Below are 21,225 nucleotides of genomic sequence, written 5' to 3' on the forward strand. Positions count from 1 at the left end.
GTGATTATAAAGGTGCTCTACAGGTGTCTCCAAAGGTACATGTTGGGTTGACGTATTTCGAGATTAGGATTTGTCACTCCGATCGTCGGAGAGGTATCTCTGGGCCCTCTCGGCAATGCACATCACTTAAGCCTTGCAAGCATTGCAACTAATGAGTTAGTTGCGGGATGATGTATTACGGAACGAGTAAAGAGACTTGCCGGTAATGAGATTGAACTAGGTATTGGATACCGACGATCGAATCTCGGGCAAGTAACATACCGATGACAAAGGGAACGACGTATGTTGTTATGCGGTCTGACCGATAAAGATCTTCGTAGAATATGTAGGAGCCAATATGGGCATCCAGGTCCCGCTATTGGTTATTGACCGGAGACGTGTCTCGGTCATGTCTACATTGTTCTCGAACCGTAGGGTCCGCACGATTAAAGTTACGATGACAGTTTCATTATGAGTTTATGTATTTTGATGTACTGAAGGTTGTTCGGAGTCCCGGATGTGATCATGGACATGACGAGGAGTCTCGAAATGGTCGAGACATAAAGACCGATATATTGGACGACTATATTCGGACACCGGAATTGTTCCGGGTGATTTCAGATAAAACCGGAGTGCCGGAGGGGTTACCGGAACCCCCCGGGGAAGTAATGGGCCTTAGTGGGCCTGAGGGGAGAGAGAGGGCTGCAGCCTAGGAGGTGGCGCCCCCCACCCTCATGGGGAGTCCGAATTGGACTAGGAGGGGGGGCGCGGCCCCCCTTTCCCTCTCCCTCTCCCTCTCTTTCCTTCCCCCTCTCTATTCCTAGTTGGACTAGGAAAGGGGAGTCCTACTCCCACTAGGAGGAGGACTCCCCCCCTCTCCTTGGCGCGCCCCAAGGGCCGGCCGGCCTCCCCCTTGCTCCTTTATATATGGGGGCAGGGGGGCACCCTAGAACACACAAGTTGATCATCGTGATCGTTCCTTAGCCGTGTGCGGTGCCCCCCTCCACCATATTCCACCTTGGTCATATTGTAGCAGCGCTTAGGTGAAGCCCTGCGATGGTAGAACATCAAGATCATCACCACGCCGTCGTGCTGACGGAAATCATCCCCGAAGCTTTGCTGGATCGGAGCCCGGGGAGCATCATCGAGCTGTACGTGTGCCAAGAACTCGGAGGTGCCGGAGTAACGGTGCTTGGATCGATCGGACCGGGAAGACGTACGACTACTTCCTCTATGTTGCGTCAACGCTTCCGCTTGGGTCTACGAGGGTACGTAGACAACACTCTCCCCTCTCGTTGCTATACATCACCATGATCTTGCGTGTGCGTAGGAAATTTTTGAAATTACTACGTTCCCCAACAGATTGAACCCATTACAAAGCACCTCTCACACTGAAGATAAATCAATCTAGTTGGCCAAACCAAACAGATAGATTAGAGAGAAATACAAAGCTATCATAATCGTGCATAATAAAGTTGAAAAAAGACTTAATTACTTTCAATGAATAATCATATCATAAACCCACAATTCATCAAATCCCAAAAAACACATCGCAAAAGAAGATTACACATGATAGAACTCCAAAAAGATCGAGGAGAAAAATGTATTGAAGATCAATGAAGAGAGAAAAGGCCATCTAGCTACTAGTTATGGACCCGCAGGTCTGTGGTAAACTACTCACACATCATCAAAAGGGCAGCAAGTTTGATGTAGAGGCCCTCCATGACCGATTCCCCCTCTAGTAGAGTACCGAAAAAGGCCTCCAGATGGGATCGTGGAAGAATAGAAGTTTGCGGCGCCGATATTTTTCGGGTGGCTCTCCGGGGGGGTTTCCCAATATTTAAGAATTTATAGAAGTTGAATCAAGTCAGATGGAGCCACATGGGGCCCACAAGGTAACATGGCTCCCCCTGTTGCCTTGTCGTCTCCTCGTTTGTCGTCTGGTCTCCTTCCGAAGCTTCTAGGGTCTCTTTTCTCTAGAAAAAATCTTCAAAAAGTTTCATAGCGTTTGAAATCCATTTGCTACTGATTTTCTGGAAAACAAAAAACAAGCAGAAAACAACAAATGGCATTAGGCACTGGGTTAATAGGTTAGTTCCCAAAAATGATATAAAATTGCATAATAAAGCATATTAAGCATCCAAGATTGATAATATAATAGCATGAAACAATAAAATATTATAGATACGTTGGAGACGTATCAGAACCTTCACAATCCGGCAGCGGTTTGCTGTCTAGAGATAATCGTTGCCGGAGAATTTGTGGGAAGAGATAAGAACTACACGGGGCTTCTTCTAATTATGAGGATTAGTCTAGCTCTAATTAGTCAAATAGAACCAACTAGAACTAGAACTAGAAGAACTAGAGGAGGCTCCAAAACTTGTGTGTTCAAAAGAGCACAAATCCTCAAGTATATATAGGTTAGAGGGGGAGAGAGGGCTGCCACTAAGGGGGAAGATGTCCCCCATGGTGTACCGGCCTAGGGGTGAGTCTGACTCCTCCTCCACCCCAATTCGGCCTCCTTCCTTAGGGAAGGGGCGCCTCCCCCCACTTGGGCCCTTGTTTCCCAAGTTGCCTCCCACCTCTTGGCATTTTAAGGCCCGTTGATATTAATTTAAATATAAATTTGTTATAAATATTTTCAGACCACTTTATATATAATTTAACATCCCCAGAAATTTTTTCCACCTATATATATTTATCGGTAATACCTGGTATTAATCGATACTCTTCGAAACCCTCCCGGTGACTCCGGAACGCTTCCAGATCCTCTTAGAACTATTCCAAATATTAATGAAACAATTCCACAAATATGTTCTCATCACTCTGGTCCTACTAACACTCATCATATCATGATTTCCTAAGCTTGTGACCCCGTAGGTTTGGTAACTCATAAACATGAACGAAACCGTTCATTCCAGGATCGCAAGTGGAACCGTGGACGTCCATATCGATCCCTATGAGCACATGCATGATACTCGAGTGAACCTTTGGTTATCATATGATGTTTCCTTTCCTTTGCAATATTTCACAAAACCCGGGATGCATCGGTATCCTCCTGAGTCATCACATGCTCACTATACTGATATCCTCGTGATCAGTTTTGTTCTTCTTTCTCGTTGTCGTGTTCCGGCATCCCTATGACCTAGTCACATGTGTCTGGCTAGACGATGACGGATACCGTCACACCGAGAGGGTCGTAAGAATATATCTCCATCGTCAGAGGAGCAAACCCACTCTTGAGCTATCTAGTCCCTTGCCAAACTTTCCAATGAACCTTTAAGTTGTCTTTATGATCACCGTGTTACAGGTCATGTTTGAGCAACCCCAAAGCCCACCATATGGTAAGATGTGACTATGGTACTCTCATGGTCTAAGGAGAAAAATCACACGTTAACACTCCATGTTATTACAATTGATTACAGAGATATTAACTCAATTCATAGCAGGCAAGTTTGGGTCGATTCAATATGATCTTCCTTCTAACATCATAATCTTAATGTTGTTTTAGGACTATCATTACACTTAACGATATCCTAAGATCTGGAAAACGTGATCACCAACAACACTTGAGCTAGTCCTAGAGGCAAGGCTAGGAACCTTTTATTTAACCATTCACCATTCCACACGTGCATATGAGCTTTCCAGTGGATCGCACATTCCAGAATCATAGCACTTATAGCATAGAATATAAACTCTATAATTATGAATATGGAAGTATAGTAATACAAATATTATTAGCTCTAGGGCATATTTCCAACACATAAACATAGGGTGATGACCAACTATCATTTCATTAGACCGGTGCAAGGGGGCATTGCTACAAATGCCCCCTACCAAATGGTGTGACCACTAATGTGCGCTTCCCCTTGCCGCAAGCTTTTACTGTTTCTACACGTGATATGTGGGTCCTCTCTATTAATGAAATCAATGAGCATAGACCCGCAGCTAGGTTCGGGAATGATATTCATCCCGAGCTAGCACCTGAGTGGATGCCGCCGTAGAGGGGCATGGTCACAGTTGGGATACATGGGGTAATGCACCCAATATGCTCCCCGAGTTAACTTTGGGCAAGGCAGTGATTATGTGCCTATGGTAGAGTTTCAGCAGCTGTAGCACTAGGTCGGAGTGATCCACACAGACCTTCGTGAGGTCAACAACAACATTAACCTGCTTAGTGGGAACATCCAATCCCTATTTTCTTTCTAGAAGCCATACCCCGACACGGGAGATCAGTCCTCTAGTGGCCAATCTCAGATGAAGTGGCTTCACACTGGTCAGAGGGGCGACGATGACGAGGACTTGGATTAGAGAGTAGGCTCGGAGCCTAGGCTTAGGGAAGATCATCCCCTAGTTATCCATGCATGCATATTTTATTCGTCTTCCTTTTCTTTTTATTTAGCATGTTTATATTTAGTTTGCATAATAAGTTGAAGAGCAAGCTTTGCTCTTGCTTTGTTGGAGTTCTTTTTGTTTGTTTTCTGTTTCTTCAAGCTCACAGATTTGTTTACCACTAGCAAGTTCGAAATGAAGAAAATGTAGTGGGAATTAACCGATGGAAGACGTGAGCTTTGAGAAAGAATTTTCATTTGACTGGTTGCACTTGAGTTAGTTTGTCTCATTACTTGAATATCATTTAATCATGACTCCCGACTTCAAATTTGCTAGTGAAACCTTGTTGTGAAGCATGTTTTTGCTCTGAAAAAATTCTAAGAAAAACTTAGGGGCTTGAAATTTTCAAAGAGAACGAGCATTCAAGCACTTCAACTCCATATGCTGAATTTGATTGACCTGATAACACCTATTGATAGGATTATTTGGAGGAATGAATATTTGAAGTGATTGAGGTTATGCGAAAATTTATTCGCGATACTAAAATCATGGAGCTCCAGCTCATGGCTGGCTTCATGTTTCGTTGCTATATGTTGAGATAATTCACGTAATTGCGATGTCGTCATGGACTTGGAGGTTGAGTGGTAAATGATCAACCTTCTCCAAGGAAGTGTGTATGTGGTAAATAAGAGCACTAGTCGCTGAGCTCGAAAGTGATAACCATTCTTGCTTGATCCATAGTGCACAAAATTAAGCCACGTCAGAACCTAATTGCATATAGTAAATTTTGGCATAACCCCATCATCAAGAGTTGAAGTTCCAAAGGATAATGATTGAGAGAAGAGTTTGAAAGCCATGACTAGGAGGTACTTGTGGATGTCAATGAAAAGCTTGAATTCTTTGCTCTCTTAACTTCCAAAACCCCCTAATGTATTTGTTTTGTTAAGAACTTAAGATGAATACCCATGCAAGAAAGAAATGATTTCGCTTGCCTAAACCCTTGGTTAACAATGAAAATTTGGTTTGAGAAATTATAACTAGTGACAGAAAACTACATGTGGTTAGGCAACAAGCTTAAGTGCATGTATTCAAATGTGAATACTTTCTTGAATGAAATTGTAGGATAAGAGAAGATGGATATGATATATTCTATCGAGCCGATAAAACTTCTTCCTACTCAATCAAGTTGCTTTTCATTCCATTGATTTCTCGCTTGCTCGAGAATGAGCAAGTTTTAAGCTTGGGGGAGTTGATGGCTCGAGATTTTGTGATGTTTTTTGAGTGATTCTTATTTGATTTTCACCGGATCTTTTTCACTTCTTAGATATTTCTAACGCTAATAATAAAATTCGTTTTCCATTATTTGGGAGGAAATGTCATATATGGAAGGAAACCTGAGGAGAATTACGACAAATCAAGCCAATTGGAGCAACTTCCATGTATAGACTCAAGCCACTAGGCGCAGCAGATCAAAAGACGACATTCCATATGACCGCAAGCACTTGTGTGAGCGATCGTATCGAGTGCCAACAGCTCCACCACGTCTATACAATACACTTTCGTGAAGGGACCTAGGGGAAAAGAGAACCCTAGCCGCCGCCATCATAGCGAGAACGGAAGAAGAGAGGAGATCGGAAGAACCTTTGGAGATCTTCTTAGTTTTGGTCCTTTCATCTCCATAATCATCACCCCCTTCACTATTGTAAGAGGAATTCCAAGTTGTGAGAACAATTGTAACTCTATTCAATCTCATCTGGAGATCAAGACTATTTGAATTATCAATTTCATCTTATTGTGGATCCTCCCGGTATTATCGATATGGTTTTCATGGGATCTATCTTTGTTGTGATTGATTGATTTCTTATGATGCGTGAATAATTCCCTATATATAGGCGTGTGATATGTAGGTGAGTGGTAAGATTCATATGTGCCTAATCTATATGCAGTCTTTTGTATTTGTAGTAGTATAATTTGTCTACTATGTTGTTATATTGTGGTGAACCCTATGTATGTTGTCCAATTTAAGGGCCCAGGCAACACGATATCAAGACCTACACAGATAAGACATTGTTTAGGAAATATGTGAACTTTGACTTGACAGGTGGAGATATCTATGAGGACCGAAGACAATATGAGATAACGGTGATCCATTAAACCTAATGCTTGGTTCCGGTCCAAGGACCTTAGTTGTGGAAACGACCACTCTGTGGCAACGGTGAAGCAGGACCATAGAATGATATATAATCCCGCGATGATGAGTTTCATAACTTTAGGGTGATCCGCCTATGGAACACACATATCAAATACTATGAGTATAATACAAGGTAACTGATATTACCGTCGCACTGAACCATATATATTCTTATCATGAACTGAATCTCTCCGCCCCTAATCTCTTCATTGCAGAAAACACCACCCTCACTTTCATTTATGTTAGTTACTTATAAGAGTTTTTACCTTCGCTACTATAAACCTTTTGCCCTTGTTACTCTGGTTCATCCATTTACTGAGACAATAACAATATTTGCAGAAGCTCAAGCAGTTACTTCACACAAAAATTATGACACTTTGTGTGTGACAGAAGCGCCACTATAAATACTCTCCTATGCTCTTCGTTGGGATGATTATTAATTGGGATACTTCCACGAAAGTGCTACACCACCCAGTTTGGCTTGCAGACATCACTTGGGTTCCATGAAGGCCACCGCCACCATGTCGCCGGGTTACACAACTGGTGTCTTGCCCGGTAAGCTGGGGCATAGACCACAGCGGTCGTCTTTCCCGGCCAAAAACAAACCATGATTTGTGCTTCACGGAAGCGGGGAGAGGATATCCCCGTCCCCCCTCTAGTTGAAGCATATCCCTCCAGGGCTACTAGCAGTCTGATGAGCAGGCTGCCGAACATGGTAAAGACATGTCGTGCGAGTGGAGATCCGTTGCGGTCAGCGGCAGACTAGTTTGACCATAGCCTGGTATAGTTTAGTTAAAAGTATGTCCGAAATGTAAATGTTTTCGTCCGGTTTAAATGAAAATCATCCGATTTGCATGTAATTCTCCGGTTTGTTTAAAGCCGATCTGAAATATATGCGCATAGCCCCTGCATCCATGTCCGTAGACGGATGTTGTGTCCGTTTTACGGGTCAATGTTGCATGTTGCTCCGAGCTGTACCGTGGACGCAGCAATTTTTCATCAAGAAGAATACCCTAATACGCATTGGTATTTTGATGAAACGAAGGAGCATTAAATAGGCTGCAAGCGACGATTATTTTTACGCTATAAAACACTGGACCAGTTTTTCTTACCAAGCTTTCATTGGAAAGCAGCCAAATCCAGCCCTGCCAGTGTCAGGCTGCAGTGAAGACGGCGTTGTTGGGTCCAGTACAACGACCACCCTGCCTGCTCCGTGAGTCCAGTAACTCACCAGAACAAATTCTCAAAAAAAAAAAGCAACTCACCAGAACAGAATCATCGCTTGGTTTTTGCAAACCGAGCTGAAGCCACAGCAACCAAAAAAAGTGGAAAAAATCGTGCAAGGAAGCGAAAAGACAGATCATCCAAGAAAGTTTTACGCCTTATTATTAACCAAACACAATTCACGTTCAGGCTTAACCATGACGAAAACAATCATGTACCGAGAAGTGCTCGAGTAAAACAGATAACTGACATTATTATGTCCAAAGCCATGGATACTTATTGCAAAATCGTCTTTTGGAAAGAAGAAAACTCGTTGTAAATTCCTTTGGTATGCTGTCCTCTGAAGTTGGTTCGGCTCTCCTGCCCTCCTAAGCCGCTGGTTGGAACCCCGCAGATTTCAGGAGCACCGCCTTGATTTCCTCAGCCTGAGGACCAGGGCCATCCTTGCACTGCTGACATGAAGAACAAACAGAGTAAGTTGAGGGATTTTTTAACGGCACAAAGTATTTACATTCCACTGTTTCAGAAAACGTGGTGACAGGCTTGTATCACAGTACCTCGGCCTTGAAGACATCCAATGTAAAGTCATTGAAATAGCTGATAACGGCTTGCTGCACGTCAAGGCCAAGGCCTTCGAGGGCCTTCAAGGAAGAATGCACAACACCCGGCCTGCGAGAGCACATCATGCGGATGTTGACGGCCCGACCTTCCCGAAGCTTAACCTCAACCTGTTGCAGCCAGAGAAAGTAAATAAATCTTAGGTATGCAGATGATCACACAATCTAATGTATACATCAATCTTTTATAGCTTTAGTTTTCTTCTCGTCTATTGCTAACAAACATTAGCAAAAAGAAAAAGAATACCATATCATGTCAAGGGGGGCAATTTTTTTTGATATGCAGGTTTAGCTCTGCTTGAGTGAAAATTCAGAGAGATCCAGAGATACTTACACATGGTTCCTGAGCAGGAGAGCTTGTCAGTTCCTCCTTCACGCGAGATGGCAGCGCGGGCATTGTAGGAGTTGTAGGAGCCAGAGGGTGGATGCTTGTAGGTGTCGGAGGCAGCGAGGACGCGGAAGGAGATGCCTCCAGCTCATTCTGAAGAACATTGATCTTCTGCTTGAGCTCCTTGAGGTACTCGATTGCATCACCAAGAATGGAAGCCCTGTCCATCTAGCCATTGCAACCACATAAATCAGTTAGCGAATCAGCCATAGAGAGGAAGGATAATTTGTTAATTCTATGTATGCAGAAAAAATTAAAGATGAAATCTCAAGTAATAAACAATTAGCCATAGTAGATGGTGTAGACTACACCATGATTCATGCTCTTCCCAGCTAAAAGAACTTGTGGATTCTCTTGTGCGTGAAACTAAAAGATTCGGGAAATACCCTTTGGCTCCCGCATGTATATGCACCCTATATGGGGATTTTTTATAAAAAGTCAAAATAGTTCAAAAGTATTTTTAGATTAAACTTGACTTACTTGTGCACTAGTATATAAATTTTCATGAAAAATAAACCAACGTTGACTTCACAGTGAAAAAGACAAATTTATTTGCTATAATAGGTCACTATTCATGCTATTTTGACCGAAAATTTATCTTTTTTGAAAATAAGTCAAAGAGGAATTTTCTTTTTCTGAAACTTTTCTCACTAGTACAATGAAAGGGCAAGTTTATTTCAAAAATATATTCAGAATTTTTTGACTTTTTGTTGAATTTCTAAATTGTTTTTTCATATAGGGTACATATGTACCCAGGAACCAAAAGTTCCGCTCCTAAAAGATTCTCCTTATATAATTGAATAAATCGATGTCAGGTGTGTGCTCATCATGCTTTGATCCACCAGATGTTGCATTTTGAGTTAATAAAGAACACCCTTTTATAAAATATAATCATTATAAATAAATGTAGTTGATGTCTTTTGAACAGTTCCATGATGTATAATAGTCTCCGGTATTTGAAGTTGCACTTTTCTGGCGGCACACAAGTAATGCAAAAAACATGATTTAAAAATTTATAATTTTTTTGCAATCTGTTATACCTCTAATAATTGACTAGAACCTGAATAACATGCACCAAAAGCAGATAACAATAGTATATTTGAGAGAAATCTATTTGTAGTACAACTCATGGACATCAATCACATTTAACTCATATAAGAAGCAACACATAGGAAATAAAAATCGTGTAGTTATTTAGTTTGAGAGGTATAAATTCAGTAGCCTTTGTAAACAAAACTTATGGCCATGCAAATACATAATCATCAGTAGAAACTAAACAAAAAAGGCAGACGGGAGATACTGGAGTAGATCTCCAAGCTAGCCAAAACAAGTGTGTGTGTGTGTGTGTGTGTGTGTGTGTGTGTGTGTGTGTGACTAACAAGGCTAAAACCTCACTTATGATATGAGACGTTCTTTAAACTAGTGTGCATCCACAACTCTACACGACAATTTGCACCAAAAAATGCATAATTTACTATTTCAGACGGTAAGCTAGAGCATGAATCTTATCATGTAACTATTTTTATGATTTATCTCTCTGCAGGCGTGGCTAACTGCCATACCTGTGGCCCTATGCGATCAATCTAGAGTAGGACAACTTTTCCTTTTTTGGAAACTTGCATGTTCATTTTTGGCAACTTTTAGAAATCGCACAATTGGCTTTCGAAAAGTCTTGCCTAGCTTTTGGAATCTGAAACTTGTGTGACTTTTTGAAACTTCTGAAATTTTAAACTTAGAAGAAAACAAAATTTGAAGTTTCAACTTTCGGAACTTAAACTTTGGAATATTTGAACTTTCAATATATATTTCAATTTTTGGAACTTCCATGGGAAAAAAGCTCAAAAAAGCCACATGTGCATGTGCCCCACATCAGGAAAGGGAGCATATGAGAGCGAAGGGGAGAAGCCACGTGCGTGAGCCACTCCGCTGGCAGCGTCCCGACGAGAAGACGCTCCCCTAACGAGCAGTGAGGGTGCCGTGGAGGGAGTAATTTCGCACTCTACAGCTCTATGATAATTGAGTAGAAATGGAAGAAGAGACAACACAGACAGCTGTATGGTAAGATGGAAATCGATTTATTCTAGTAAAATAGATATGCTGATTTAATTCATCTAAGAAAAAGAAATTTATATCTCTAGCAACTACTAATGACAATATGATGGAAACACCAAATTTAATGATTTGAATTTTCAGAATTTTGAAACTTTCACACAAAAATAAGCCGAGAAAAAGGCCAGATATGCATGGGCGCCATACCGAGAAAGAGAACATAGGTCACGTGTGTGGGCCCCTATGCCTAACTGTGTCCCGACGAGCAGACGACCCCCCAACGGGTGGTCGGTTGTGGAGGAGTAATTTCACTCGCTACACCTCTACGATAATCGAGTCGAAACGGAACAAATGCCAGCAGCGACAGTGAATGGCGATACACTGGACAGCAATTTAGCTTTAATAAAATAAATGTGCCGATTTAATTCGTACGATAAATGGAAATCCGTATATCAAGCGACTACTAATGAAAAAATTACGACAATTTAATTTATACATGCAAAGAATACATATACAGTATACCAAGCAATGACTAATACCTAAAATTACTTCAATCTTTTTTTGCGGGTTAAAATTACTCTAATCTAACAAAGGCAAGTAGAAATATGATAGGCAGTCATCCTAAAACAATAGAATTACGGTCATGCCAAATAGAGAGAACCATCAACGCAAAATAATGCAAACATAACATGTTCTAAGGGGTGTTTATGCTAAACCACAGAACTTGTCAGACTAAGGGGTGTGCATGCCCAGCAACAAACTTATGAGCTAAGGTTTCTGTTATTCTGTAGATGACACACAGGCGTTTCAAAGCCTGTGTTGGTCCATAATCTACAGGTAGAACTGCACCTGAGATGCGTGGATGAACTGTGACAAACCGTACAATGCGAACGATAATTCTTGCTAAAAAAGACAGAGAATTTCTCACCTTGCTGATCCTGGGCACGACAGACCGAAGCGCGTACAGCCGGTCGTTGAGCTTCTTCCGGCGACGGCGCTCCGCCAGGAGGTTCTTGGCCGGCATCCCCTTCTTCTTCCCGTTCCCTTCAGCCGCAGCGCCGCCGGTGACCGTGCTGTTGGCGTTGGACTCGTTGCCGTCCTTCCTGCCGCTCTCCTCGACGCCCCTCCCGTCCTCCGAGTCGTAATTCAGCCCGGACGCGTCGATGCTGATGATGTCATCGTCGGCGTCGTCGAGTATTATGTCAGGCTCCGCTGCCTTACGCTTCCTCCCGCCGTCCTCTTCCCCGGCGTTACGCCGGAGTGCGCGCTTCTGGAAGAGCGTTGGCTGCGCGCCCGACGCCGGGAAGTTCTCCAGCGGCCTCAGCACCTTCGCGTTGCCCTGCCCAGAGAAGGCAGCGGTCTGGGGCGCCGGAGCAGCCGGCCCCTCTGAGGATGGGCCGCTCCAGCCCGGGGCACCGGTATCGAACAAGTCGAAACCAGCGAGGTCACCGAAGTCCGTCGTTTGTGCCGGTGCGGTGCCGAAGCCACCGAACGAGCCGAGGAAGTCTGTGTTCCCATGCGGCAGCAGGGATGCGTTCGGCGCGTTCCCGGCGCCAAGAAACGCCGAGAGGTCGCCGGAGATGTCGAGGTCGAACCCAGGGACGTCGAGGAGCGGGAACATCTGGGAAGCATCCCCGAATCCGGAGCTAGATCCCGACGCTTCCACAGTTGCCGGCGCCGGGATCATGGACCCGTTCCCGGCGGCGTCGCCGACCGCGTCGAAGTACCAGCTGTCATCATCAAGCATCGGCGGGGCGCCGAACCCCCCGCCTCCGCCCGAGGGCATAGGCAGGAGGTGCTGGTCGTGGTGGTTGCCGGCCTCCAGCCCCATCAGCGCCGCCTGGTCGTGACCGAGGCCCTGGTGTTCATGGACGTCGCCTTCCTGCACCCAAAGACAAGTATTGAACTGCGGCAGCATAGCCGCGGAAATGGCGGCGCTGCGTGGCTATGTTTGGTGTGGTAACTGCCCGACGAGGAGCTGCGATGCGCAGAGATGGCAGAGCGGGACAGAGGAGAGAAGATGGCGGAGGAGGTCCCGAGGCGAGTTCTACTTCTCGCACCGAATTGGGTCTATATGCATGGCAGGAATAGGGATGGCAATGGGTACCCATTACCCATGTACCCTGCGGGTAAAAACCCTTTTAGGGTAAGGGTATGGGACAAAAAATTACCCATGGATATATAAGTAGGGAAATGTTAAACCCATCGGGTAGAGTGGTTATGGGTATGGGATCATATAACCCATACCCACATACCCATGTACCCATATAAAATATATATGAACTCAAAATTATCTGTATACTTTCTCATGAATTTGTGAGCTCAAAATGTAGGACTATGTGATGATGTTTCGATGTGTTGTTTACGAGAATGTGATTTTGTTTATCAAATATGTTGTTGTTTAAAAGTGTGCGTTGTTGTTATAATCTATTGTTGTTTAAGATCATAATTATATTATTGTTTATGACTATGAGTTGTTCAAATTGACGCTTTGCAAACATGTGTAATTTTACCCGCGGGTACCCATCTACCCTATCGGGTAATGGGTATGGGAAAAAATTATACCCATTGGCGGTTGACAGGTAAGCTCAGAGAGGACGGGTAAGGGTATGGGATAGCTCCACCCGTACCCAAACCCTGCGGGTGCCATGCCTAGGCAGGAAACCACTGTCCACTGCTGGCTGCCCACGGAAGAAAGAAAAGTGTCAATTTACTAGAATACCCACCCCACCTAATATTTGTTTTTCCTATTTATTTCTTTGAAGTTTTTTTCTTGGACCCCAATACAGAGCGTATGTCTTTTTTGTTTTTGCGGGTAATACAGAGCGTATGTCAGTCGAGGGGTCCAAAATACCCAGCCCTCCTAGTACAAAGCGTATGGAGCGAACGATTGAACGCCTGGAAAAGGCAGAAACGCCCCTAAGGTGCTTTTGAAAGAGACCTCCAAAAAAACTCTCTCCATCCAAAAATACTTATCAGAATAAATGAATGTATCTAGACATTTTTAATTCTAGATACATCTATTTTTATTCATTTTTCTCAAACAAATGTTTTTGAACGGAGAGAGTATTAAGGAACATGGTGACTGTTGGGATATGTTTTTTTTTGGCTCAACGCTCAGGGTGACTCTTAGAGCACCTACAACCGGATATGTTAAATATGACCCCTCAAACCGGACGCGTCCGCCGGCAGTGACCAGGCATGCCTCAATTTTCACGAGTTGCATTCGGACATCTCATACTAGATTCTTAAATCTATACAAAGACATGCAAACGAAATAAACCTACGTACTACGTCAATCACCTAGCTACTCATCGTCGGAGATGTCGACGATCTCCGTGCCCGGTTCCAGCAGCATGGGCGGCAGTTGCAGCTCCGGCTGCTCTGGCTGCTCTGCTTCGGCCTCCTTTGCCTCTATCTCCGCGTCAAGTTCGGCGAAGAGCGCGTCGGCTCCTGCCGAAGGAACGCCCGATTGGCCTTCACATAGGCCTCATCCTGAATGGACTCCAGGATGGCCAGCTGCTTCGTCATCTCCTCTGATTGGGCGACGATGAACTCCGCATCTGCCTGCTCCATGTTGAAGCATGGCAGCTCCTGCTTCGGCTGCTCCGCCTCCTTCACCTCCATCAGAGCTAGCTCCTCTCCCTCCTCTTCCCCCGGCTCTTCGGAGGCAGCTCGACAGCAATGCGGGCGACGCGTGTGGCTTGTCTCGTTCGAATCTCCTGCTGGATCTCGTACCAGCGCTCCGGCGCGAGCATTGCATAGTAGGTGATCTTCCTCCGGACAATGGCGGAGCGCCGGAGTGGGAGAGAGAGGAGATGGATGGGCTCAGACTGGCGGCGTAGAGAGGGGGTGGATGGGCTAGGGTTGCGGGATGCCTGCCGACTTAAATAGCCGGATTTGGTCTCGGGCGGCGAGTGATACGTCTCCAACGTATCTATAATTTTTTATTGCTCCATGCTATATTATCTACTGTTTTGGACTATATTGGGCTTTACTTTCTATTTTTATATTATTTTTGGGACTAACCTATTAACCGGAGGCCCAGCCCAGAATTGCTGTTTTTTTTGCCTATTTCAGTGTTTCGAAGAAACGGAATATCAAATGGAGTCCAAATGGAATAAACCTTTCTAGAACGTGATTTTCTTCCCGAATATGACCCAAGAGACTTGGACCCTACGCCAAGGAAGCTTCGAGGTGGGCACGAGGTAGGGGGGCGCGCCCTATACCCCCAGGCCCGCCCCACCCTCGTGGGCCCACCGAAGTTCCACCGACGTACTTCTTCCTCCTATATATACCTACGTACCCCCAAATGAACAGAGACGGAGCCAAAAACCTAATTCCACCGCCACAACTTTCTGTATCCACGAGATCCCATCTCGGGGTCTGTTTCGGAGCTCCGCCGGAGAGGGCCGTCATCACGGAGGGTTTCTGCATCATCATAGCCTCTCTGATGAAGTGTGAGTAGTTTACCTCAGACCTTCGGGTCCATAGCTATTAGCTAGATGGCTTCTTCTCTCTTTTTGGATCTCAATACAAAGTTCTCCCCCTCTCTTGTGGAGATCTATTCGATGTAATCTTCTTCTTTTTTTGCGGTGTGTTTGTTGAGACCGATGAATTGTGGGTTTATGATCAAGTCTATCTATGAATAATATTTGAATCTTCTTTGAATTCTTTTATGTATGATTGGTTATATTTGCAAGTCTCTTCGAATTATCAGTTTGGTTTGGCCTACTAGATTGGTTTTTCTCGCCATGGGAGAAGTGCTTAACTTTGGGTTCGATCTTGCGGTGTCCTTTCCCAGTGACAGAAGGGGCAGCAAGGCACGTATTGCATCGTTGCAATCGAGGATAACAAGATGGGGTTTATTTCATATTGCATGAATTTATCTCTCTACATCATGTCATCTTGCTTAAAGCGTTACTTTGTTTTTAACTTAATACTCTAGATGCATGCTGGATAGCGGTCGATGAGTGGAGTAATAGTAGTAGATGCAGAATCGTTTCGGTCTACTTGTCACGGATGTGATGCCTATATACATGATCATGCCTAGATATTCTCATAACTATGCTCAATTATGTCAATTGCTCAACAGTAATTTGTTCACCCATTGTAGAATACGTATGCTCTTGAGAGAAGCCACTAGTGAAACCTATGGCCCCGGGTCTATTCTCATCATATCAATCTTCATCACTTTAATCTTACTTTGCTTTTTTACTTTGCCTTTTTCTTTTCACTTTGCATCTCTATACCAAAAATACCAAAAATATTATATCTATCAGATCTCACTCTCGTAAGTGAGCATGAAGGGATTGACAACCCCTAATCGCGTTGGTTGCGAGTAGCTATCGTTTTGTGCAGGTACGAGGGACTTGAGTGTGGCCTCCTACTGGATTGATACCTTGGTTCTCAAAAACTGAGTGAAATACTTACGCTACTCTGCTGCATCATCCTTTCCTCTTCGAGGAAATCCAACGCAAACTCAAGAGGTAGCAAGAAGAATTTCTGGCGTCGTTGCCGGGGAGTCTACGCAAAAAGTCAACATACCAAGTACCCATCACAATCCCTATCTCTCGCATTACATTAGTTGCCATTTGCCTCTCGTTTTCCTCTCCCCCACTTCATCCTTGCCGTTTTATTCGCCCTCTCTTTCCCAATCTCCTTCTCCTTCTCCGCCTCTCTTTTCCGTTTGCTTTTTTCTCGCTTGCCTTTTGTTTGCTCGTGTGTTGGATTGCTTGTTTGTCGCGATGGCTCAAGATACTACCAAATTGTGTGACTTCACCAATACCAATAATAATGATTTCCTTAGCACTCCGATTGCTCCTCTTGCCAATACTGAATCTTGTGAAATCAATACTGCTTTGTTGAATCTTATTATGAAAGATCAATTCGCCGGTCTTCCTAGTGAAGATGCCGCTACTCATCTGAATAGCTCCGTTAATTTATGTGATATGCAAAAGAAAAAAGATGTCGATAATGATGTCGTTAAATTGAAGCTATTTCCTTTTTCGCTTAGAGATCATGCTAAAGCTTGGTTTTCGTCTTTGCCTAAAATAGTATTGATTCTTGAAATAAGTGCAAAGATGCTTTTATCTCTAAGTATTTCCCTCCCGCAAAGATTCTTGGAACAGGGGCAAACCGGGCAACTGCGACCAAATCGACCGGGGGAAAGGGAAGGTGGAGAAGTGGCCCATGACCACGACCAGCGCTATGCCGGCTCCAGCTCCCCCGCGAAACCATGTTTCGCCCCCGCGCCGAAGGCCCAGATAGGCCCGGCCGAGCCCGAGACGGGCTCGTGAATCCCGCGTCACCGCGCTGCAGTACACGAGCCGCCGTCACCGCTACCCCCCGCGCGAGTCGCCCCGCCGTCCGTCGGAGACGCCGCAGAGGAGTTCCAGCCAGGCCCGCCCAGACCCAGATGGGGCCCAAAAGGGCCCAGATCTAGGCCGGGAGGGCATCGCCACCAGCCACTGCAACGCCTCGCCGCCACCTCGCCACCCGGCACCGCGCCACCCGAAGAGCCACGCCGCCGCCGGATCCGCTACCGCCGAAGCACACCGTCGCCGCCAGCCACCCGAGTCGTGGCGCTGCGTGGGGAGAAGGGTCGGGGCTGCCGCCGCCGGCACCACCCGAGCAAGGCCCGGTGGCCCAGGCCGGCGGCGGCGGGAGGGGGAGAAGGGAAGGGAAGGCGCTGGGGAGGGCGGGGAGAGAGCCCTCGGTCGCCTCGCTCGGGGAGGCGACGCGGTGTACGGTGGAGGGGGAGGGGGGAAGGGAGGTGGACGGGGTCGGGGAGAGCTAGCGGCGGCGGGCGCCGGCCGCGGCCACGGCTACCCGCGACGGGGAAGCCGGCGGCGGCGCGGGCGGAACCCTAGGGAGGGGGCCATTCCCTAGGATATATATTCGCCGCAGAGTGAGTTGATGTGCCTTGGACTGTTTTCAATGGAATGCAAAACAATGAGAGGCCGCAGTGATATGTGATAATCAAACTGGCAGCTAAACTGGTGCTATTCTGATCTGATTGTATGTTGGGTAGTACTATATATAGCATGCATGGTCGATCTGATGGTACTAGTCATGCGGCATTTATTTCAACTACTATTGTTATTTTATTACAACGGTATGTTCGTATGTAGCTGAGTGTCCTACTTTCGGACATCATGGAGGGCAGGGGGCATGTTCATGTGACAGTAGTAAAACGAGAGAGACCTCCGCTCAATAACTACGTTGCACTATTTTCTTGGACAGCAACGCATGTGCTAGTAACTCGGTCATGCCTGCATGCACGCACGCCTCTGACATGCACCGGCGGTTAGAGGCATCTCCAACCGCGACCCTTAAAACGCCCCCGACTGTTCACACGTGTTGTGCTATTCAATATGGGACTGTATTAGTTTGAAAAATGATTTAAACGCATTTTTCTTCGCAAATCGAATAAAAATATGGAAGCTTTGTGGGCGTTCGGACACCACTCACGCCTGCTTCTGACCATTCTAGACCACTCAAACTCTCTTCTCCCTCGCCCGCGCGCGTTCCCGCCCAGCGCCAGCGGCCGCTCCACATTAAAGACGGCTCAGGACGGACACGTCATCTGACTGCCTCCACCATTGAAGCGGCGCGCCGGCCGAGGACGCTGCCCGTTGCACGCTCGGTAAAACATGTCTTCTCACTGCATTCAAATGCCTCCATTAAACCCGCGTGGAAGCCGAGAAACCCATTTCGGCCACTCGTATGTTCACAAGCGGGCGGCATTAAACACAACGCCGGGCATGCTCCTCCCGTCCACCCACTATTTAAAGGAGGCCAGACACCGGGCAAGAATCGCACCACTTCGTCGCTCCCCATTTCCTCCCGCCACCTTTTCTCCACCCGGTGGAGTCTTTATTCACAATGGGCCAGCTGCTACCTTTATCTTGTTGTGTCATGCCTGTCTGAAGGCTCCACGGCCACCACAAATTACACGCTTATGTTCAAACATACACACACCCATGTTCCAGATCAAACTGATAAATTGACAATCATGCCACCCATGTTGTAGATCAAGTGATAAACCCACAATATGCTACTTTATTAGAACAATCAAGTGGTTTGTTCAAGTTTCTTTTTTGTAGATTGTCTCTTGTCATGAGTTTGTTATGAGACATAAGCCACAGAAAAATGCAGACCTTGGGAGGAACTAAAATGGACAGAGGGAATGTTAGGTGAGTTGCACACCTATAAAGTTGATAATGCTATAATGAGAGCTAGTAGTATACCCTCCCCTTGAATCATATTGCCATAAAATGGCATTAGTGCTATTGTTAAGAGAAATAGACATGACAATATGCTCAAGTTTGTACCAAGATTTTTTTAGATGAAAGGCATAAAGCCCGACTTCAAATTAATGAAGCCATCAACCGGCTAGAATACAAGGTGCAGATTATTACACAGGCAAAGCATGGGAAAATCTGAAAAATACAGAAAGAGATCGTACCAGGCCCAAACTATAGCAGCAGGCCGAAGAGGGAAATCGGCAACACAAAGGGAAACAAGCCATGCAGCTGGAGAGTACAACACAGACCTGAACAACGGGAATAGAGGAGTCCACAGATCAGCAAAAAGCGCGCGGAGAGGAGGATCATTTCTTCAAGGTGAAACCATTGCCTCTGCCACAACCCTGTCATGTCATAGCCGGAGGGGAGACCACTGTCTCCCCTACATCCAACATAGGGATGTCGATCACCGACCGACCAAGCAAGAACGCAGTGGGGCAACATCCGTTGAAGAGTAACATGACACAAATCCCCCGCCTCCACCACCACCGGATAGCCAAGGATGCACTACACCGCAACTACTACCAACCCACAAACTACAACACCCCAACCCTACCCCGAAACAGGTGCCTCCAAGGAGGACCACGGTGTCGGTGCGCCGCCGCCGGCTGACCAACGGCCTAGGTTTTCACCCGCTAATTGAGGGGAGGAGAGGGGAGAAAGCTCATCACGCCCTTAGGAGGACTAATGGAGCCGGAGGGTGCCATAGTGATCGAGGTCGATGCGGAGTCGACCAAGGGATTCCCCCATTCCAGGCATCCTCCAACACACCCTCTAGCGCCAGAGCGGTGCCGTAGTCATCCGAGAAGCATAGCCACTCTGCCACCCAACCGCTACCCACGCGACCGGAGGGGCGACCAACACCTGCAGTGCCACCCACCGGAGAGGTCAACGCCACCAGCCAGATCCGGGGTCGTTGCCCCGATGCCCAAAGCTCCCTGCGATGGAGCAAGGCAACAGAGCCTCGCCACCACCTTCACTGGAGGTCGCTCGATGACCGACGACGTCCTCAGGGTGGCGGCAGGGAGGGAGGGGAGGGGAGGAGGGTTGGGTGGCTCGGGTGGCTAGGGTTCCGTCACCTGCTCATGAGCTAATTAAATGTTGATCAAGTCATGACCCCTTTAGGAAACTTAAATTGGGTAAACTGAGACACTAGCTAGACATGCTTTGACCAAGGCATGTTAGTAGAGGAAGAGAGCAGTTTCCCTCTCCACCCAATTTAAGCTATTTTGAGAATTTTATCTATTATAATCATTGGATATCGAGAATGGATTTTTGGAGCTCGAGCTCCATGCAACTCGTCTTTTAAAAAAAGAGAATAAAAAATCATAGTTTAAAGTTCTAAAAGATTCTTGAAAAAAAATACAAATCAAGATAGAGATGTGTACTACATTCCTGTAAAATTTCATGATGAAATATGCTTTGGTGTGTGGTGTATAAAGAAATTGTGGAGTTTATAGTGAATATTACATGTGCTAGAAATACATGATATTTTTGTAGCTTTCATCAAAATGTATTTCATCATGAAAATTTAAAGAGATGTTGTATACATCCCTTGGTTCATGGGTATTTCTTTTCAGAATGTTTTGTAACTTGAAAATATGATTTTTCGAGCTTTTAGAAATAGAGCTCCAACAGACATTTCCATTGGATATCCTCATTTCATTTCTAAGCTTATCATAGTGGAGAGGAACCAAAGTAAATGGGCAACAAAGAACAGATGTTTCCACTGGAAAGCTAGCTATCAGCTCTAGTAAATAAACACAACAAAGAACAGCTGTTTTACATTTTCAAACTTTCTCAGCCAACAAAATCCACCCTTTGTCGAAAAAAAAAACTTTCTCAGCTAAAAAGAACACACGTATAATGGGCTATGTTACCAAAGCCCAGGAGGCCAGGAGACGAGGAGAGAGAGAAATTTTCCCGTCGAGCTTCAGGGCATTTCTGTCAGCTCTGCTCACGCTTTCCCGCCTGAAGCCCTTCCCTCCCTTCCGAAGCCCTCGCCGTCCCGTGCCACTTCTCCCCTGCGGTTCTTCTCCCTCTCCCCTTTCCAGTTCTTTGCTTCCAAATCTTTTCCGTTCCCCGATCCATTTACCTGCCTGTTCCTTCGAAGGTACCATGTTTCCCCCCAAAGGA

The 21,225-nt window shown here is 45.6% G+C and overlaps 2 protein-coding genes across 4 annotated transcripts in view; one reads left to right on the plus strand and one right to left on the minus strand.

Moving 5' to 3' along the window:
- Window positions 1–7,865: 7,865 nt before the first annotated feature.
- LOC119289177 (transcription factor ICE1-like) lies at window positions 7,866–12,803 on the minus strand. Of its 2 annotated transcripts, none has more exons than XM_037568566.1 (4): window positions 11,709–12,803; window positions 8,678–8,899; window positions 8,284–8,454; window positions 7,866–8,175 (listed from the first exon to the last, which is right to left on the minus strand). In XM_037568566.1, the coding sequence occupies exons 1-4, from the start codon at window positions 12,696–12,698 to the stop codon at window positions 8,095–8,097; spliced, it is 1,464 nt and encodes a 487-aa protein (XP_037424463.1). In that variant the 5' UTR covers window positions 12,699–12,803; the 3' UTR covers window positions 7,866–8,094. The 2 variants fall into 2 exon arrangements, with proteins under 2 accessions (XP_037424463.1, XP_037424462.1); XM_037568565.1 differs by having other exon boundaries at window positions 7,866–8,178.
- Window positions 12,804–21,009: 8,206 nt separating this feature from the next.
- LOC119286863 (ATP-dependent DNA helicase DDM1-like) overlaps window positions 21,010–21,225 on the plus strand; it is a 3,567-nt gene continuing 3,351 nt past the window's right edge. The window contains exon 1 of one of the 2 annotated variants that reach the window (XM_037566332.1): window positions 21,010–21,118. The gene's annotated coding sequence lies outside the window, so the exon portion shown is untranslated. Of the gene's footprint in view, window positions 21,203–21,225 lie in introns of both variants that reach the window. The other variant, XM_037566331.1, reaches the window with a different exon arrangement.

This window comes from Triticum dicoccoides, chromosome 4A (assembly GCF_002162155.2).
Source record: "Triticum dicoccoides isolate Atlit2015 ecotype Zavitan chromosome 4A, WEW_v2.0, whole genome shotgun sequence".
NCBI lineage: Eukaryota > Viridiplantae > Streptophyta > Magnoliopsida > Poales > Poaceae > Triticum > Triticum dicoccoides.